Source organism: Euprymna scolopes, chromosome 4 (genome assembly GCF_053919585.1).
Source record: "Euprymna scolopes isolate OS-2025 chromosome 4, ASM5391958v1, whole genome shotgun sequence".
In the NCBI taxonomy this organism is placed as follows: Eukaryota; Metazoa; Mollusca; class Cephalopoda; order Sepiida; family Sepiolidae; genus Euprymna; species Euprymna scolopes.
Window position 1 is genome coordinate 88,835,679 of NC_136485.1, and position 21,177 is coordinate 88,856,855.

The following is a 21,177-nucleotide window of genomic DNA, read 5'->3' on the forward strand; positions in this document are numbered from 1 at the left end:
CTAAATCAACCAGTCCAAGGGAGATAATCTTGCAAGTTCTGAAAGCCATTTCAAAATTTATAATTATCATTTTATTACATATTTATATTAATTTATTCCTCTTATATATATATATATATATATATATATATATATATATATATCGTATACCATGCTTATATTCTTTCACCTGCCCCATTTAATATGAGTAAAATGTGAATTTCTTCTAAATAATCGGAAGAAATCTATTATATATAAATTTTATTCTAAAATCCTATTTTATCAGATAAAACAATTTTTTTTTATTTAGTTGTTTTCCTTGATTTTTTAGTTCTAAGGAACAACATTACACAATCGAAAAAGTTGTTAATTTTGTTACGAATTTTATTTATCTCAACCCCACTGCTTGGAATCAGTCTTTTAGAAATAATTTTTTTCAAGCGAACGAAGCTGAAAATGAAGTGCATAAACTTTCTATTTGAATGTTTTATAAACTGGATATTTGTAAACATTTTAAAAATTATTTTTCATCCCAAATAAGGCATATTGCCACTGGGGATATAAGACATGACTATTTGGGATTATGTTTTACAAGGGGGTGTGGGGGTTGAGCAGCGATATGTCTCAGGGAAGCAGGAAACATGATTAAAATTCCAAAGTTTCAAATCCAGGGGAAGACACTAGTAGAATAGAAAGCTTTCCGACATTTATTGACCTCTGTAGCGAATGGCTTCTCTTGTTTGTCGGCTTAATCGAGCTTGGGACAAGTGCTATGAGTAAATCAGAACACATTCCATTGAAATCCTTGTAAAACAGAAACAAGGATGCAACATTGCGGTTATGGAACAGAGGTTGACGTTTAACCGATGGATTTGAGTCTCTTTTGCAGTCTTTCTCTAAAAGTGAGGAAATAGTGACAGATGCAGCAGCCTAGATGTGATAACAATACTCCATGCATTTGCAAATTGTTGCTTTCTAAAGATATAGGGTACTCTCTTGTGTCAGTAATCTTCTAGCACGGAGAGAGAGTCCGCCTTCTTTGCAGCATAGATAGCCAAAATCAAACCGACATATTTTACCTGGAGCAGAATTCGTTTTTAGATGTTTTTGATAAATGTGAATTATTGCATGAAAATTACATTATAAAAATGTTAAGATATTTCTGCCATCAATAATTCAAATAATTTTATTGAGGGAAATATTAATAAATGTAAAACCAACACGTATATATAATAACACTGCCTAACAAGTCTAATCATTCACGTTCAAACAAACTTATAGTTTATTTCTTTGAATGTGTAATAAGTCATAACAATTGTATTCTATTGATGCAATGAACAAACAAAATTAATTTTAATAAAACTTCACAAAAACAGATTAAAAGAAAGAACCATCATTCAACCGCCGTTAAAAATTGACTTATACTCCTACTATGCGTCTATTTCATCGCTAAAAAAGAAAACAAGATTCGAAACTGTTCACGGGATTTCTTTGCTAAGGACCTCCTATCGAATTTATTGCAAACAACTCGCTTAATGGTATATCTGACTATCCTATCCATCTGTATATTATTAAAAAGATGCGATGATTTGATAATTTTTCTGTTCGTCCACAAACAGAAATATGTACTTATGTAACAAAATCACACATTACAAAGGTAATAGGTTTTACGATGTCAATAATATAGTTCGAATTTCACATAAATAAAAAGTATATTTTTAACTGCACATACATTTAATGCACAAAATTAATATAAAAAATAACATTTTATAAAGAAATCAACGTAACATAATAATTTTATAAAGAAATTAAAATAACATCATAATTTATATAGAAATTAGCATAAACTAATAACATTTTAGAAAGAAATTACCACAACATAATAACATTTTATAAAAAAATTACATAACAACAAAATTTTATAAAAAAAATTAAAATAACATAATTATAATTTATAGAAAACTGAAGATAATATGATAATAATTTACAAAGAAATTAATATAAAATAATCCACATTTTATAAAGAAATTAACATAACACAATAACATTTTATGAATAAATACACATAACTTTTTATAAAGCAATTAACATAACATTACAAAATTAAATACCATTAACAATACATAATAACATTTTATGAAGCAATTGACAATAATGACATTTTATAAACAAGAATTTATATAACATAATAATAATTTATAAAATATTGACCATGACATAATAATTTATGAAGAAATTAACATAACATAATAATAATATTTTAAAAAGAAATTAACATTATATAACAATTTATAACCAATTTACTTGAAATTATATCCTTTTATGAAAAAACTTACATGAGAACATTTTATAAGGAAATTATGATAACATAATAGCATTCCATAACGCAATTAACATAACATAAAAACATTTTATAAAAAGTTACTATAATATAAGAACATTTTATAAAGAAATAAATATAGCATAATAACATTTTATAAAGGCATTAACATAAATAATAATTTATAAAGAAATTAACATAACATTTTACATTGACATAGCATTTTATAAAGTAACTAATGCGACATAATAACATTTAATAAAGCAGATTACATGATGTAATAACATTTTATAAAGTCATTAAAATAAAGTAATAGTAATTTATAAAGAAATTAACATAACATAATAACATTTTATAAAGAAACTAACACAATAATGGAACAAAATATAGTTTAACGACAAAAATCTACATTTAATCAGTAATTATTCAAAGCAAATTATCTTTTCACCTTACACATAATACATTGAAAAATTTGTTTCTCTAGTTTCCATTCGACGAGATTTGTTTTTAAATGTGTTCAAGGTAACACTAGAAATGCACACAATAAAACAGAAACGAAAACGTGTCGAGAGGTAAAGTTCTACGCGGCAGCAGCTTTTATTTCTTACAACGCTATGTTATAGGCAATAATATTTAGTCGAATTGGAACAGTAGAAGTATCAGTAATAAGAATGTGATAGTGGCAGTGTAAATAATATTATGTCTCCTACTGAAATGAAATCATCAAGGCAGAAAGCAATTCCACAATTCTAGTGATGTAGGTAGACGTCACGAAAGAGATACGGACGAATACCATGAAGGTTGGCAATGCAGTGTGCGATTTTTTTTTTAATATGAAGTTTAAAATAAGTTGGATATGACTATGCCGCTTAGCTGCTAAGCGCAAACGAGAGAAGAACATGGGGAGAGATCATCGAGGAATCTGGGGTATTTGGTTTTATGTTGTAGAAAATTAGTTTATAGCATTAAAAATTATCAAAGACTGGCAGAAGGGAGCGCGCACGTGTGTAGGAGAGAGAGAGGGTGTGCGTGTGCGCGCGCTTTTACTAGTCTTATTAAAGTTAGCATTCGAGGAAATAGACATCTTTTGTTTTTTTTAATATTCCAGTTTCAAAATGTTTACTTTCAGAGTTTATTTTATTTATCTTTTTCTGTCTTTTCTTGTGCCATTTTGTAACGCCTGTCACTAATCGGTAGATCTACATGACCCATTTCGCAAAAAAAGATTTTATGATCCAAGTCTAAAGTTCATTGCTTAGAAATTTTGTCCTCTTTGATTTCTCAAAGTCTTACACACGTACACACATGGTTTTCGTCGTTTTCTTCAATAAAATTGCAAATTTAGGTAGATAGATACACAGCGGTATGCATCTGCATACTTATTTACTTGTATCGTTAAACAAAGAATTCACACCAAATATATTTTCAGATTTTGATGTACATATATATATATATATATATATATATATATATATATATATATATATATATATATATATATATATATACTGGCTGTATCGATTGGTTTCTTAGATGTAAATCCAATGAAACGCGCGTGATTATTAATGAATGCTCATATATATATATATATATATATATATATATATTTATATATATATACATATATATATATGCACATATATATGTATATATATGTATGTATATATATATATATACAAACACATAAAAAGAGGGAGAGAGAAATATACGCTTGTATCTGCATGTCTATATACATGCACCATATATACACGCACACACGGGCGTGTTTGTATGCATGGGTGCGCGCGTATTTCGTCGAATAGACGTGTGGATATTGTATGGTTTGTATGTGAATGTATGGAATATTAATATGTAAGACTGATTATACTGTGAAACCTAAGTGAACATTATCATCCGCATAATAATTCAACACTCACGCACATACATATATAGAGACAGAGGAACGGAGAGATGTGTGCGCGTGTTCGTCTATGTGTGGGTGTATATATATTAAAAATATGTTTGCGTGTGTTTTATACAGCAGTGAATATAATATTGCTTCGGGCAATAATTTTTTTGTGTGGGGGGGGGAGAAAACTTTCAAAATACAAGATTACTAAAGTTATGGATGTGTGTACGTTTATATAAATTTATGTATAAGGCCCTTTGCTATTTACCAATAATTACAAACTTTGGAATATAGCGTGTCGGCGTAAGGGTGGGTAATGTGCATATATTTAGTTAATTTAGCTTTATATAAAAAGAGTAAAATAAAATTAACGTATCTCCAATTTCTTAAATTTTAATAATAGGTACTAAGCATCAATCTATATACATAAAGTAGTAGCGTTCGTGTGTGTGTGTGTGCGTGTGTGTGTGTATGTGTGTGTACGTGTCTGTTTGTACAACTCTCCTACAGCTCACACCATTGGTCCGATCATGGCCAAATCTGGCACGCTCATGGTCCCTCGCCTAGGGATGATGCACACCATTTTTCAAGGTTACGGTCAATGGTCAATGGTTATAGCCTATATATATATATATATATATATATATATATATATATATATATATATATATATATATATATATTTGTAATCATCGACATACAGTCTTGTTTCGTTGTATCACAACTCATTCTCCTACAGCGCACACCACTGGACCGATCATGACCAAAATCTGGCATGATCATGGTCTCCGACCTAGGGATGTTGCACACTTTTTTTTAAGATAAAATCAAATGTTAATGTCAGGACTTTGCTAGTTAATAAATATTCTCATATATCAGTTTCCTTGTGTTATTTTTTTAAATTTTATAGACCACTCTTTCCCATGCAAAAGCCCAAATATTTTCGATTTACAATTAATGTTCCATAATCTTTATATATACATATATATATATGTGTATGTGTGTATGCATGCATATATGTATAGTAAGAGAATGGCCGTCCCAAGACGGTTATCATTAATTTCCAAACAGAATAGTTTGGCACCAATATCACATCGCCTTACAAAGATAAACCTGAAGGTATACTGATATACGATTTATGCCTAAACTTCGTGTACTAATTTTCATACAAATCCATTATGTGATTTTGCATTCGAGAAAATATTTAAGTTTAAGGATTATCATACTAAAATTAGAGAATCTTGCTTAATTTGTTTTAATCATTATAAATCAAATTAGTCGCTTATTAACACAAAGAATGCAGTACTTGAGTGCTTGTCGTATTTCAATGTAACCGACGGTTCGAGTTTTGAATTACGGCGTGGATATCCTATCTACCTTTTGTCACATTTATGGATTGTAGACGTCAGAACAGATTTAGGTGTGTGTGTGCGTGTGTGTATGTTTTCTGAAAGTATCGAACACTATTATTAGGAGAAAACCTGTCTTTGTATATATATATATATATATATATATATATATATATATATATATATATATATATATATATATATATATATATATATATATAGGGAGAGCCGATTTTGCTCGGGATTAAATGATGATCAGCGAATGTATGGCACCCACATATTTTCATTGTCATCAAATTCGGTGAAATCGCCCATTTTTAAAGCATGCAAGAGGTTTAGGGTTATTTAGCTGGATGGATGACCGCGTCCCTTGTCGAGGCGAAGTAGGATCAGTCCAAAGTCGGATTTGCTTGATCTGTGTTAGTTGATAGAATTTCTTGTGTGCGGTGCGTTTGCTCAGTTGACAGAGTTCTTTCATCGCATGCAAGAGACTCGGGTTTCAGATCCCGGGTTCGAATATGTCTAACCAAATGAGGGTGAATGTCGAGTCTTGGCCTTCCAAATTGTTGACTGTCATGTCTCACGTGGGCTGCGACGTTGTGAGCGGTGGAAATAATTATATATATATATATGTGTATATATATATATATTATTATTATTATTATTTTATAAAATATAAAGCTGAATGTCTCTGTGTGTATGTGTGTGTGTCTAGTCACGAATAGGCTCCTATATGGTTGACTATTTTAAAAAACTGATTACATATAATGATAGATGTATCGAGACAAAGGAATGGGTATGTTTGATCTGGCAGAACAGTGGTTCATCAAAATTGTGGGGTCTGCGTTCGTGCCTGGTCCACAAAGTATGGAAATAAAAAAAATTAAAAATTAAAAATTAAAAAAAAACGTTTACAAGTATTTTTGATATATATGTGCATAAGAATACTTTGATACGTAATATTTGAACTTAAATAGGGATGGTATAACAAAATTGTGGGGTCTGCGTTCGCGTCTGGCCTCAATAGAATGGAAATAGGCACAAACTTTAATAAAGACTTTTCATATCTATCTGCGTAAGTATACTTTGATAATTATGGTTCAGTTTGAAGAAATATGGTATAATAAAATTATTGGATGTTCGTTCGCGCTTGACCTCCATAGAATGTAAATATATCAGAAAGTTTAACAAGGTTTTTTAAAAGGAGTGAGGGTCCACATTATTGTGGACCCTCACTCCTTAACTTTAATCTTAATTCACGTTAGCTCTTATTTATTTTTTGGAGTGTAATCATATTATATCGGATAAATTCACCTAATAAATTCACGTTCTTATTAAGTGAAGGCCCCCCCCAAAAAAGTCTATTTTTTGCTTCTCCACATGAACGTGGCACTCTTTCGAAAATAGATAAATAATAAAAATACTTGTTATCGTGTCAAAAGAAGGAAAAAACTCCTGTTCTCGTTATTACGTGTCTTTTTAAAAACATTTACATAACTTTTTTATTTTATTTATATATCTGTTTAAGCTTTTTTTGCCAGTGTACTAGAAGGAATTCACTTGATTACAACCCTTTCTGCGTGTTCGTTACATTACAATAGTACAACCCTGAATCCGACGGCGCAATACTACACCGTTCATTACTGTAAAACTGAAACGAAGCTGTTCTGTTTGAAAAGGGCGCCATTTTCTTCTTATTCATATTTATATCGATTGTTTGCTTTAAAAAACTAAAGTAATTACGTGTTTACTTTTTTAATATCCCATTTTGCTGTTTCGAATTAATTTACTAAAGTAAGTAAAGATTCATTATTTTTCAAAACTGTTTTTGTTTCTTTGTTTTTCGATATTTCGTCGATATTATTTAGTAAGAGTGTTTAGCAGAAAATCCAACAAACAATTACCCGAAAAATAAATATATTAGAAATAAATGTTACCAGAGTCAATAAAAGTTCAGTTCATGCTTTTTTGTTTTGAAATAGTTTTAATGCTCTTTACTTGAAATAATTTCAGCGAACCGAAATTAAAACGAAATTTGAGGCGATAACTACTTAAATGAATGACACATGCCATAATCGATTATTCCTCAAGCACAAAATAGCGGAAAACATTAAAATATGTTTATAAATATTCCTTACGTTGACGGAACTCCCTTAAATTGTTAACACAATGCTCAGGTGCCCCTCCTTCAAATTGAAAACAGGTCTCTCCATTTCAAAGTCGCTGCCATTTTGATTTTTTTAAACGGGTTCGTGAATTAAAAAAAAATTTACAAACTACTTGAAAATACAAACCAATGAACTTTTCTACCATAAAAGTAACTTTTATTGACTATGGTAATTTATTTATTTCTTGTATATTTATATTATTATATATAACATTTTCTCTTTGTAATGAAACATCATTTTGTTGATCACTCTTGGCTACGAATGGAAACAAAGTTGATATAAAAAAATATATTTTCGCGAAAATTATCTTTACTTTCATCATATTTTACTTAAGGTAAAATTTTTGAGTATCAAAACCTATCTCTTTCCAACCCCTCCTTTACATAACCTATCATATTTTCATCAATGACAGTCCATATTCTGTAGGCGGTTTTTGAACCCAGTCAACGACGGGTACTTCTGCTAGTATATATGCATATATATATATATATATATACATATATATATATATGCGTGTGTATGTGACTGTGTAATAAAGTTCAAATAAATTATCTTAGCTAATTAAACATCATCTTTTGAAGGAGATCAAATAGTCTAAACGAGTATGTTTAAGATAAATTAAGATTTTCGTTTTTGTATTCAAGTCTTTGATACTCTACCTTAAAAAATGTGCATACACGTGTCACCATTTATCATGTTTACGCATCTATAACAAATTAAGTAAAAGTATTTTTTTTAAATTAACGAAAAAAGACGTTAAGCTTAAAAAAAAGATTGGGTTGTGCCTATCATCGAAATGTTCAATTAAAATTCAGTCTCTGAAATCTTAGATTAAAGGTATGATGAACTAGTGGCAATATATTGAAGGTCCTTAAGTAACAAAACAGACAAGAATACCAATATTGAACTTTCGTTTTCTCTTCATTTATTTCGACTTTATTAATATCCATTTTCTTTTTTCATATCTGCTTGCGTTCACTTACTTCCAAATCTTCTTATCGAATTTCTGAGCGTTAAACTCATACACTCACGACGTTTAAATTAAAAGAGGATAAGGTGTATTAATGTGTCGCTTCTTATTTCGCGCCTGTCTTGCTCTAGTGCTTCTTTGCAACAACAAAATAAACACATACGAACACATAAACATCACACACACACACGCACACACACACACACACAGACACATGTATATATATATTAGGACCCAGCAGTGCCCAGTGGAGAGATAATATAAATCCAGAAGAGATTCGTTAAAAGCTTCCTCCTCAAAAACATTAAATTATGGTTATATAGCGCATTATCATAGAGCTAAATTTGTTTTTTTTATGAAAAGGTCGGTAATTGAAGAATTGAGGTCCCCACCAATAATAAGAAATATTGAAATGTACGTAAGTTTAATAAATTTGTATAACGGTAAAAATATTTATAATCCCTCAATAAACGGAATAAATGAATAAAAGATGTTTTTGAAGAAATATTTTAATCAATCCTGAAAGCATTGTAATTAAATAGTGTATTAGCTAGACTAAGGTATTCTGTCTTTTTTCGTTTTTAGGAAGCAGTCGTAAAGTTTTGAAGTTAGATCAATGTTAATAAGTAAATAATTATAATATTTAAATGAAAATGGGCTTTCCTTTAAAAAAAAAACCATGAAAATGCTGTTGTGAAATTACTCAGAATCGAAACTCGAAAAGCTGTGTTGGTACGACATGTCAGGATAAAAAATGATAATTATGCTAATAGTAGCAATAGCAATAGTAGTAATAGAAGTGTCAGCAGTAGCAGTAGTAGCAGTAGTAACAGAAACACTAATGACACTTGACACAAGTTCCGATATAAATAAACCATTTAATTGTGTGAATGTGTTATCATTTAATGATGAAATTTGAAACTTGTAAAACATGCTTATTCAATTTAACTGTTGTGTTACTAAAACCTAGTAGACAATTTCTTTTTTATAATAAAAAAGCTATATCTGAAAAAATTTAAACATTCTACATTTTAACGTTTAAAGATGTATAAACGTTTAAAAAAAACAAATTTACGTAAAAATGTAATACGAAGGCAAAGTTTAAGATTAACGTGTTTAAAAAAAATCTAAGCTAAATTTCATACCAATCTTACAGGCGACGGGGAATTACTTGTGAATTTAATATTCCATTATGATAATGATGATGATGATGATGATGATGATGATGATGATGATGACGATGACGATGATGATGATGATGTAGCAGTTGTAATAGCAGTAGCAACAGCAACATTAAAGACACTTGAAACAATTTCCAACATAAATAGACCACTTAATTTTTTAGTTTTTTTAAATAACAAACTGTGAAACTTGTAAAAAAATATTCGTATTCAAATGTCCTTTACTAAGAAAAAATTTGAACAATTTGTTTTGTAATAAAATATGTGCAGTATGTGAAAACTGAAACATTCAACGTTTTGACTTTTAGAGATTTATAAGCATTTTTACAAAATAAAATTTATTAAAAAAAAATATAAAATGTGGATGCAAAGTTCAACACAAACTTTTGTTATTGTTGAAAATACACAGTTAAATCACATGCAAATTGTTATTGTTGAAAATACTCAGTTAAATCACATGCAAATTGTTATTGTTGAAAATACTCAGTTAAATCACATGCAAATTGTTATTGTTGAAAATACTAAGTTAAATCACATGCAAATTGTTATTGTTGAAAATACACAGTTATATCACATGCAAATTGTTATTGTTAGAAATTACTAAGTTAAATCACATGCAAATTGTTATTGTTGAAAATACACAGTTAAATCACATGAAAATTATTATTGTTAAAAATACTCAGTTAAATCACATGCAAATTGTTATTTTTGAAAATACTAAGTTAAATCACATGCAAATTGTTCTTGTTGAAAATACTAAGTTAAATCACATGCAAATTGTTATTGTTGAAAATACTCAGTTAAATCACATGCAAATTGTTATTGTTGAAAATTCTCAGTTAAATCACATGCAAATTGTTATTGTTTAAAATACTCAGTTAAATCACATGCAAATTGTTATTGTTGAAAATACTCAGTTAAATCACATGCAAATTGTTATTGTTGAAAATACTAAGTTAAATCACATGCAAATTGTTATTGTTGAAAATACTCAGTTAAATCACATGCAAATTGTTATTGTTGAAAATACTAAGTTAAATTACATGCAAATTGTTATTGTTGAAAATACACAGTTAAATCACATGCAAATTGTTATTGTTGAAAATACTCAGTTAAATCACATGCAAATTGTTATTGTTGAAAATACTCAGTTAAATCACATGCAAATTGTTATTGTTGAAAATACTAAGTTAAATTACATGCAAATTGTTATTGTTGAAAATACACAGTTAAATCACATGCAAATTGTTATTGTTGAAAATACTAAGTTAAATCACATGCAAATTGTTATTGTTGAAAATACACAGTTAAATCACATGCAAATTGTTATTGTTAGAAATTACTAAGTTAAATCACATGCAAATTGTTATTGTTTAAAATACTCAGTTAAATCACATGAAAATTATTATTGTTAAAAATACTCAGTTAAATCACATGCAAATTGTTATTGTTGAAAATACTCAGTTAAATCACATGCAAATTTTTATTGTTAAAAATACTCAGTAAAAATTGCATGCAAACTTTAGAGGCGATTGGGGACCGCCTGTGAATTTAATATTGTCTCGATTCTTCCTCCGTCGCAGGAAACCACTTCAACCGACTTCGGATGAATGTCATATAACAAACTATTTTAGAATTCAGATTAAGGGATCAGATTCATATATAAGTTTAATGTAAAATAATAACTCAATTTCTTGCCAGATAGCGTTTGAATGACATGTAGTCATTGTAGTTAAATCTGAAAAGTAAAGTATTCGTAATTTTATTTTTTGTCTTGGTGCATATGAAATTAAGGTTATTGATAGGATTTAGGGAGACATTAAGAGTACTGTTACTACCTAGACTAAGGATTTGTGGTTGGTTTTATAGTTTATTTTTCAATTGCCCCAAAAAGCACAGAATTTATCTTCTCAGCTTAAAATATATGGTTATATATTCTATGAATGCATATAATTTATTATTTAATGTATAAATTGCACAAGTTTTTGTTGCGTAACGAATACATTACTAGATATAGTAAGTGACATTGTTCTTGAAGTTGAATTCGATCCTCAGATTGGGCAATACTAAGAATGTCATGGCTGACAGAACGAGAACATGGCACTCCCGTGAATTAAATACAGGGTCATGTAACGTAAACAAGTTCTTGACGAGCCGTTCCACTTAAGTTAACAAATTTACCGTTTCCATTACTAACAATTACTATATTGTCCAATTGACTACTATATACTCTTTAATCCTTATCCTCGAGTAGCCCCTGGGTTTTGATTAGTGGTGATGCCTATGTAAACAAAATGTTAGAAATGTCATGTAGCTTTCCGAGTTTGACAGAAAGATTTTCAAGTTGGATAAGATGCATTTGAAGAAGGTCGGAAGATACATGTGCTGACACATTATAGGAATAAAATACAAGATGAGAACAGTAGTTATGGTAATATAAATAATAGGAATATTATTAAGTCTCATCTCAGAACTGAGAAATATGTTTTGTATGTGTAAAGATAAGTCGAATAAAGAAATAAATGTATATTCATAAATCTGCATTGTGTTTACTATAATGGCATCGACAAACTTAGTATTTTAGACTTATCTGATTCATTTAGATGACTTGATCACGAATGATTTCTAATGTCAAAGTCTGGAGCTGGGGTTTCTTCTCCCGTCAAATATCGTCACTAGTCCAAACAACTCCGCCAACAACGACAATATCGGTTAAGCAATTTCAAAAGTAGATTCACGGTATACCGTGAATCTACTTTAGCAAATATAATGTAGAAAAAAATCTCATTTGGGCAGATACCAAAGAGCCATATATTCTGATTTATAAATCAGAATATACGGCTCTATGGTATCTGCCCAAATGAGACTTTTTTCTACATTATATTTGCAAACAAGGTGAAATAATTAGAAAAGTCAGTGCAACTTTAGAAGTAAATTTGTTGTTCTTTTTTTTTTTTGTGTGTTTTTTCGTTTTTTGGTGTGATTTCTTCTACTAGCAGTACGCATATGAGAATATATCATGTGATATAGTGCTGTATTTAGGGTTTCGTTTTCACCCACAAATCTATGATATTAGGTGTCGATTTTAACACATAAGTGTATTAAATGAGATAATTATTCAGTTTAAACGCCATAATTTATTTATTTAATAATTTATTGATGTATCTTTATTATACTTGTTATAGCTCTCTCTCTCTCTCTCTCTCTCTCTCTCTCTATATATATATATATATATATATATATATATATATATATATATATATATGTATATATATATATCCCTTTCTTTCTCTCTTTCTCTCTGTCTCTCTGTCTCTCAGGATGCAATCGAAAACAAAGACCTATACAAAGATAAACACACACAACTTTTCACGAGATAATTTAATGAGTATTGCAATGTGTGCGTGTGTGTTTATGTTTTTATGTGTGCGTGTGTGTTTACAATAATATTATTCAATACGACATAATCACATTGACGCATCAGCCCTCATTAGATTAGGTTAAGTTTTGATGAGTTTGTCCGGAGGGTGAGATAGCACCGTGGTTAATAGTAACACTGGTTGTTAATTAGATTATGTTAGAAGACGTCTCACTATTTTAACTTTAAAAGAGCCATCTTGTAGTCAGCTGAGATGCAGCCATCTGGTGTTTTGTCCCACAAACGTTTGTTCAAGGAAATAAACTCTTTTTATAGAAGTTTCCTTTAGTTTTAAGAGCATAGTTCACAAACTCTGAAATTCAGATTTTTTGTGTTCAAGATATTCTGCTCAATATTTATCGTTAAAATTTGTTGTAAATATTGAAATAGTAATGTTATTTTTGCGATTCAGCAATTCGTTCATATTGTTTCTGATATTTGTTTCATTTACTCGATTAAAATATTTATAATACTGACTTTCCTTAAGAGCCGATCGCCTTCTACAAAATAGAGATTTTAAATACTGGGCGAGTGTGCATCAACTTCTTACAAATATTTGTAATTTTAACTCAAAATGCTAACAATGTTTTACTCTTTCTTTTATTTTCAGGAAGTCAGAGACTGGAAATTTGTCGCCATGGTGATGGACCGCTTTTTCTTGTACATTTTTACAAGCACCTGTCTAGCTGGCACGCTCAGCATATTTTTGTATGCGCCTTCACTCTACGACCACCGAGTTCCAATGGAAGGAAGTTACATCATCGACAACACATCTTGTATCTACTAAATAATCGTTTTTTTTGTTTTTTTTTTGTTATCGAAGCATATTGTCGATTACAACAATATTTTTCATAAAATACGCGTAATTATATTTTAAGCCAGATGTGTTATACACGTTAATATAACTAGAAAAGGAGACTTGTATACAAAGCACAAAACAATACCAATCTCTAAATTGGAATATGCGTTTTTTTTGCTTTGTTTTTTTTTTGTTTTTTTTTTCAAATCAAAGTTTTTTGCTGACTTCGTTTATTGTTGGTCAAGGAGAAAAGTTTAGAATCTTTTCAGATACTAAACTACATCTGTTATGTTCTGGGCTAGTGAAGGGAAAATTCTTCTAGACTGACGCAATTTGTAAATCTTGTCTCGATCAAGAGTGGTCGATATTCGTTTTAACGCCAATTTCAAACAAAATGAGAGAAAAGGTCAGAACCGGTAGGAATATGTATTGTGCGCAAAGGATTACACCGTCGCAAAAACTGGATTACGTATACGACCCCAAGGAAAATAAGAGGAAGCAGCCTAAACAAAAATGTAAGTCGGACGGATTAAATCCTGACGATTTAGTAAAGGAAAAAATCCAGTGCAAAACCGCCTTACGGAAAATAATACACAGGAAAATGCTGACCAGTACATTATGTCTATAGAAAAATATATCTAACACTGGTTATAAAATTTGATCAGCGCTACATAATCTACAAGCAATCAGTACTTATATTCGACGTCAATGTACGCATTTGTTTACGATTAAAATTTAAATGATAGCGAGTAGAAATATCACTTTAAATCTTACAATCTATTTTGAACAATGTGATGACTTAGCCTTTAAGTTAGGAGAAAAGTGAAGTGTCTGTTTTGATACTGCATTTTTATGCCCTCTGTCAACGCAAGAGAAATCCTTCTAGAATGAGTCAAATTTTATATTTTGTCTCTATTTAAAGTGCCCGTTCTTGAAGAGTTTGACTATCCTCACGCTGAAACGACATCTGCACTCGTGTTGAACAGTTTTAAAATTAGAAGCTAGTTGATTTGTCACGAAAACGGAATTTTAGAAAGTTACAAACTTCTATCGTTATACGATAACTTCAACATAGTATAGTATATGAGAAAGGGTATGAGTTACAAGAGTTCACTTTATTTGCATTGTGTACATCCTGTTCTTGCTTGTCGTACAACGAAAAAAAGGTTGAGCTACTTTAGTGGTTACGAAATTAATCGTCAGTTCATTTATCGCAAACATATGTATTGCTTATTGTTTGTACTTTTAATAGCAAACAAGTCAAATGATCTTATTATATTCTAAATTGTATCATTGAAAGAATGTTTTCGTCGGGGATTGACATAAAAATGTGGGAGAAACAGAACATGAATTGTAGGTGTGCAACGAACTTGGATCAAATCAGAATTTGAACATAGATTTATTTGACAACGCGCCCTTCATCCACACAAGTATTTGTCATAAACTTTTCACACTTTTGTTTTTCTTGTATAAAAGAATATTAAATGTTCTTAAAAACGCACGAGGAGTAAAGCTTACTCCTATACTTATGAAGTAGATGTTTTTCATGAGACCAAATTCAGATTTGATTTGTCTTATATTTTAATAGAATCTCTCTGGTTTTAACGATGACTAATATTTTCTTTGATTAGTCCCAATTTTGAATAAAGTAACGAATATTTCTATTCATATGAAGCTGATTATATATTTGTATGTACAGGATTAAATCCTAAACTAATTAACCGATCATTATTAATTTTAGAACACGAGTGGTCGTAATAAAATCTATAATTTCGTTTACTTTTGTTTTATGTGAACAATGTAAGGAGTTTATAGTTCAAATACGTCAGAGTTTTGCAAAGAATTAATATTTTACATAAACTAATAAATATTCATTAATTTTTAATTTTTTTTAGTATTAACAACAGTTTTAAAAGGGTATAATATGGGTACATTCTTATATGAAAATTAAAACATTTCAGATTTGCATTATATATGCTCCCTAATTATTAAACGTCAATTAGGCAAAAATCCTTGTATTTCAATTCCTTGCAAAGATCCCTTAACCTTAAGAATTAAATTTTAGATATTTTCTTAAATTAAAATTATATAATAGATGTTTATCAAAATTAGAATAAGGATTCCAGACATAAGGCGATATAAAACTGGTGCACACCTGTTCTACTCGGGTAATTAATTTTATGCATCCTGGGACGGATTTTTGTTTTAATTTAAAATACTGTCTTAAAAGACACCCCACCATTGGTAACATTAGGTCGTTTGTTCTTGTAATCGTTTATTAAAATGTTTGCCATTTTAATAAATGAAGATTTCTAAAGAGCAGAAAACAAATCATTTGGTGATCGCTTTTTTTTAACTTAACTCGATTATTGAAGAGTTCATGTATTAAAATTCATATATACAATAACTACACCTTCATATTTAATACCTGTGTTAAGATTGGGATAATTCACAATTGAATTACTAAAATAACCATTGACCAATATTCTTCTAACTCTCATTTGTGCCTTTTCATATCAGGATAACCGGCTGGACAAATGTCTTTTTCTTATTAATATTATTGTTTTCACTCAATGTATATGTGTAGGTATCTTTACATTTTGGTTCAAATCGATATAATATATTCCTTGTATACTATCACTTATGTGCATATTTGTCCATTGAGAAAATCTGATGCTAATATTTGTAAAATACCGCATGAAAAACGTAGTTAAATATCATTGTATAAAAACGTATCAAATACTTACCCATTTACCATTATAATTACCTATTGACTATTATTAATTCTGCATTAATGGATGAGTGCTAATCTATTTCGTAGGTTTGATCAGAAACCACTTGCGAGACGTTCATAGAACCACATAGACAATGAATTTCAACGAAATCAGGGGATCAGAGAAGCGGTGACCAGAATAATAGCAGAATCTAGTTCAAAACCAATTACTTTTGCAGATAATTTTGATAATCGAACGGTATCTATAGTTGTATTATTCAGACCATTGTTACCATCTTGGGTGTCATTCACCAGAGAATAGCATCCAAGAAAGGGACAGTAGTACAAATTTAATAAATAATACAAATTATCAATTCTTATGTAAAAATTTCGAAAAATTTTTTATACATATGATGTGTAGTATCAGTTCCAAGATAATTATAGTTATCAAGTAGATTCAACAAATAAGAAAAGAAAATTGTTCTAAAAATCAGTAAAATTTCCAATATCCCAGCCTTTGAGTTATGATCAAAGAATATGTTTTATCTTTTGATAAAGGGTAAGAAATGAAGCAATTTTTGTTCGATCCAGAAGAAATCCCTTGTACTTTGTGTTGTGGAAAACTAATATACACTACGTTTACTATATTACTACAGTTTGGAAGCTAATGTAACTTTTTAGGACAACATTATCATAAATAAATACTACATTTGTCAATTTTTATTGCTTTTTAATTGTCAAGTGAAGCGTTTTTGTCTGCTATCTAAAATAGTGTTTCGTTGTAGTTACAAATTAAACATTTTTTAAAGATTTTTATCTGTCATGCATGTAAATATTTACTTTACAATCACATGTTATAACGATAATAGAGGGTTATATATTTCGTAATAATAATAATAATAATAATAATAATAATAATAATAATAATAATAATAATACGATTCGGAATTTGTACAGTACTAAAATAGGTGAACGTTTTAGAATATCAGATGCTCTATGTAAGGATTATTTACTATCTCGACATTTTTTATTCGCCTTGAAGTTCTATGAATTAGAATTATGGTGTGCTAATTCATAGGAAATGTAGTTGTAGATTTCGCGGCTCTTGCTTCACAATTATTTTCTCGTGAGATTATTCTCAGGGATTATCCACTATTTTTCGAGACTAAATGGAAGCTTGAAAATAAGGTTATTTTTATTACTCTATCAAATAATGAAAAATAAAGTGACAAAATACCGCTAAGAAGAATTTGAGAAACTTCATTACTGTTGCGTATGTAAATTGTATTTTTCGTAAAGGTCTTACCAATAATAAACTGAATATATTTTTTGCCTGTTAACATAGTTTCAAGCACTTAAAAACATTCTGATTTTATTGTCGTGAATATTTCTCTTCTAATTCCCTTTCTATTTTCTGCGTTTTCATTTCTTTTTCTTTCAATTGAAATCAGGAACACGCATTATTTTCGCTGTAGTTACAAACCTCACAGATGAACAGTAAAATATTATCGTCCCTCGTTATTTTCATCACGTTCGTTCGCGTTGTAAATTTACATTATCAATTTCAAAAGGTCCTCATAATTTATAATAACTGAAAAACATTATACAATTTGAGTCCAAAATGCAATTCGCCTGACTCGGCGTTGCTTGAGTTCGATTGTCTTTTGTTTTTTTTAGATATTCACAAAAGGGTCGCATAAAGTTTGCTAGCATCTGTGAAGAAAGTGGTACTATGAACCACACACGACTGGAATACAGACTGGAAGTCGCCAGTTCTTGCCGGTGTACATATCACATCTTTTAACTGGAGCTTTTTAAATATGATCAATCTCTGTCTATAATATTATTCATTTATTGTGCTGCTTTCCACCGACAAAAGTCCGAATAGGTTTATGTCAGTTATTCTATACGCTAGAATCTATTTTGTGCTTTATGCACTACTAGCTGGATGCCTTACGTTGCCCAATCGTACAATACGCTTAAAACCTGATATTTAATTTATGCAGATTGCGTATGTATGTAGAATCAATCCTCTGTTGAATATGATATATGACGATGAATAATTTTCCCGGTGGATTAATTCTCAAATAAATAAATAATAAAATAAATTATAATAATAATATATCTAATCAAATTCCGTCTGTGTTTGTTTACAATATCACGTCAACTGATATTTGAGCTTCACGATGAACGTCCTGGAAACACACTTCTTTAATGTTTAGTTTTAAGATATGCAAATAAAGAAATGACTTGCGGTGATTTTAAATGGTACCTCCTATTTATCGCAAATTGAACTCCTTATAAAGAAAGGATTAAAATAAAAGGCTGAGGTACATCTGGGCTTGAACACGGGATCATCTGATCTGTAGTCAAATGCGTTATGTTAGTAGTATTGATTTCTTCTAAGATGAAATTATTTGTTGAGATTTTATTATCTCCTTTGACAGTGTAATCTAAAATATTTCCCTGTCAAAATTCTTTTTATCTATGAGATAGAAAAACTATCTTTATCTATGAGATAGAAATACTATCTTTATATATGAGATAGAAATACTATCTTTATATATGAGATAGAAATACTATCTTTATATATGAGATAGAAATACTATCTTTATATATGAGATAGAAATACTATCTTTATATATGAGATAGAAATACTATCTTTATATATGAGATAGAAATACTATCTTTATATATGAGATAGAAATACTATCTTTATATATGAGATAGAAAAACTATCTTTATATATGAGATAGAAATACTATCTTTATATATGAGATAGAAATACTATCTTTATATATGAGATAGAAAAACTATCTTTATATATGAGATAGAAAAACTATCTTTATATATGAGATAGAAAAACTATTTTTAAGGTCGGATTTTTTTCGATTTTCAATATCTATCGGATGAAGTTCTGTATAAAACATATCTAAGAGCACTGCCAGACATATAAATTACCTTTGTGTGAAATATACAAAAGACAGACTTTGTCGTTTCACACACACACGCACGAAATGCCTTTTATATAATGGTAGAGATAGAGATCCCACTGATCAAACTTAAATCCATGTCTTACATGATATCGGTTCTCTTTTCAGTGGACTTGCATCATGAAATTACAATGTGATTCATTGGTGCATACACTTGTCAACAGTTACCAGTGATTAATATTTATAATTGCACATCTAGCATTTGAGAGCCTACATTCTGTCCTATGTGAGTTATTCAAATGATGTTAAACGTATGTGCACTTCAAATAACGTCAAGTAAATTTAAATTTCATACCAGTTTATGAGAATACTAAATGAAGCAATCGAAGTGGATTCTTTTGATTTTAAATGCTAGATCGTTCTACTCATCCACCAGAAATCACAATATTTTGATCTACTAGTATATTTATATCAGTTCGTGTATTTTCCTGTGTCCTTTCTGTATTGAAGTAATGTCGAATTTGTGTTTGTTTTTTTTATTATTATATTATAATTTATATTATTTGTCGATTTCATTTTACTGACAAATTGTATGAGCAAAATCAGTTTGAGGCAATATATAGAAGCAATTAAAAATATGAGACAGTTTTGTTATATGTTGTATTTTATAATATTAGCGTTAATTATTAATTGATTGATTATGATGAATGCATTATACATACGTGCATTGAATTCTGATATTTTGAAACTCTGCATAAGTAATGAGAAAAGAGAAGAGAGAGAAAAGAGGGTAACTATCGATAAGAAGTCAACATAATGACAATTGCAAATATACACTCGCGTATATTTGCAATTGTCATTGAGGCTTTCGTATTATTAAACTGTTCAGGGGAGATGAAGAAACATACTAGATAATAGATTGTGCACATCATCGATCTTGATTAAATAGAGAAGAAATATAAATCCCTAGTTAAAATGTTCTAGCATTTAAGAGATAATGAAAATGGAATTTACCGAGAATAGATTTGAGAATTTAATTTACATGTAATTTATGCTACAGTTCTAAGAGATATCTATCTTATTCTTCGTTTGGTCGAAGACGAACAATATACACACAAATATATTCATATTTGTGTTTATATATATATATATATATATATATATATATATATATATATATATATATATATATATATATATACAGTCATGATCATATTTATTGGCATGGCCCAATAAAAACTTCATTTTGTCTGAGAAATCCTTTAGAAAAGGTTGAATCAAAGGAAATCACAAAGTATAATATATATTTTGAACTGCTCTTTCCAACTCTACAATCAAATTTACAAATAAAATGAAGAATAAAGAAATTACAAACGATATTTCAAATTCCCTTGTTCAAATTTATTTGCACCGTAATTCTAATGATCGGTTGTATAGCCTTTAGCCTTAATTACTTTCT

The 21,177-nt window shown here is 29.3% G+C and overlaps 1 protein-coding gene across 1 annotated transcript in view; it reads left to right on the forward strand.

Annotated features, from left to right (window-relative positions):
* LOC145268760 (acetylcholine receptor subunit alpha-like) overlaps positions 1-19,280 on the forward strand; it is an 80,517-nt gene extending 61,237 nt beyond the window's left edge. The window contains exon 5 of the mRNA XM_080124359.1: positions 13,884-19,280. Coding sequence (XP_079980485.1) covers positions 13,884-14,060 — 177 coding nt within the window. The 3' untranslated portion in view covers positions 14,061-19,280. The remainder of the gene's footprint in view (positions 1-13,883) is intronic.
* Positions 19,281-21,177: the final 1,897 nt, after the last annotated feature.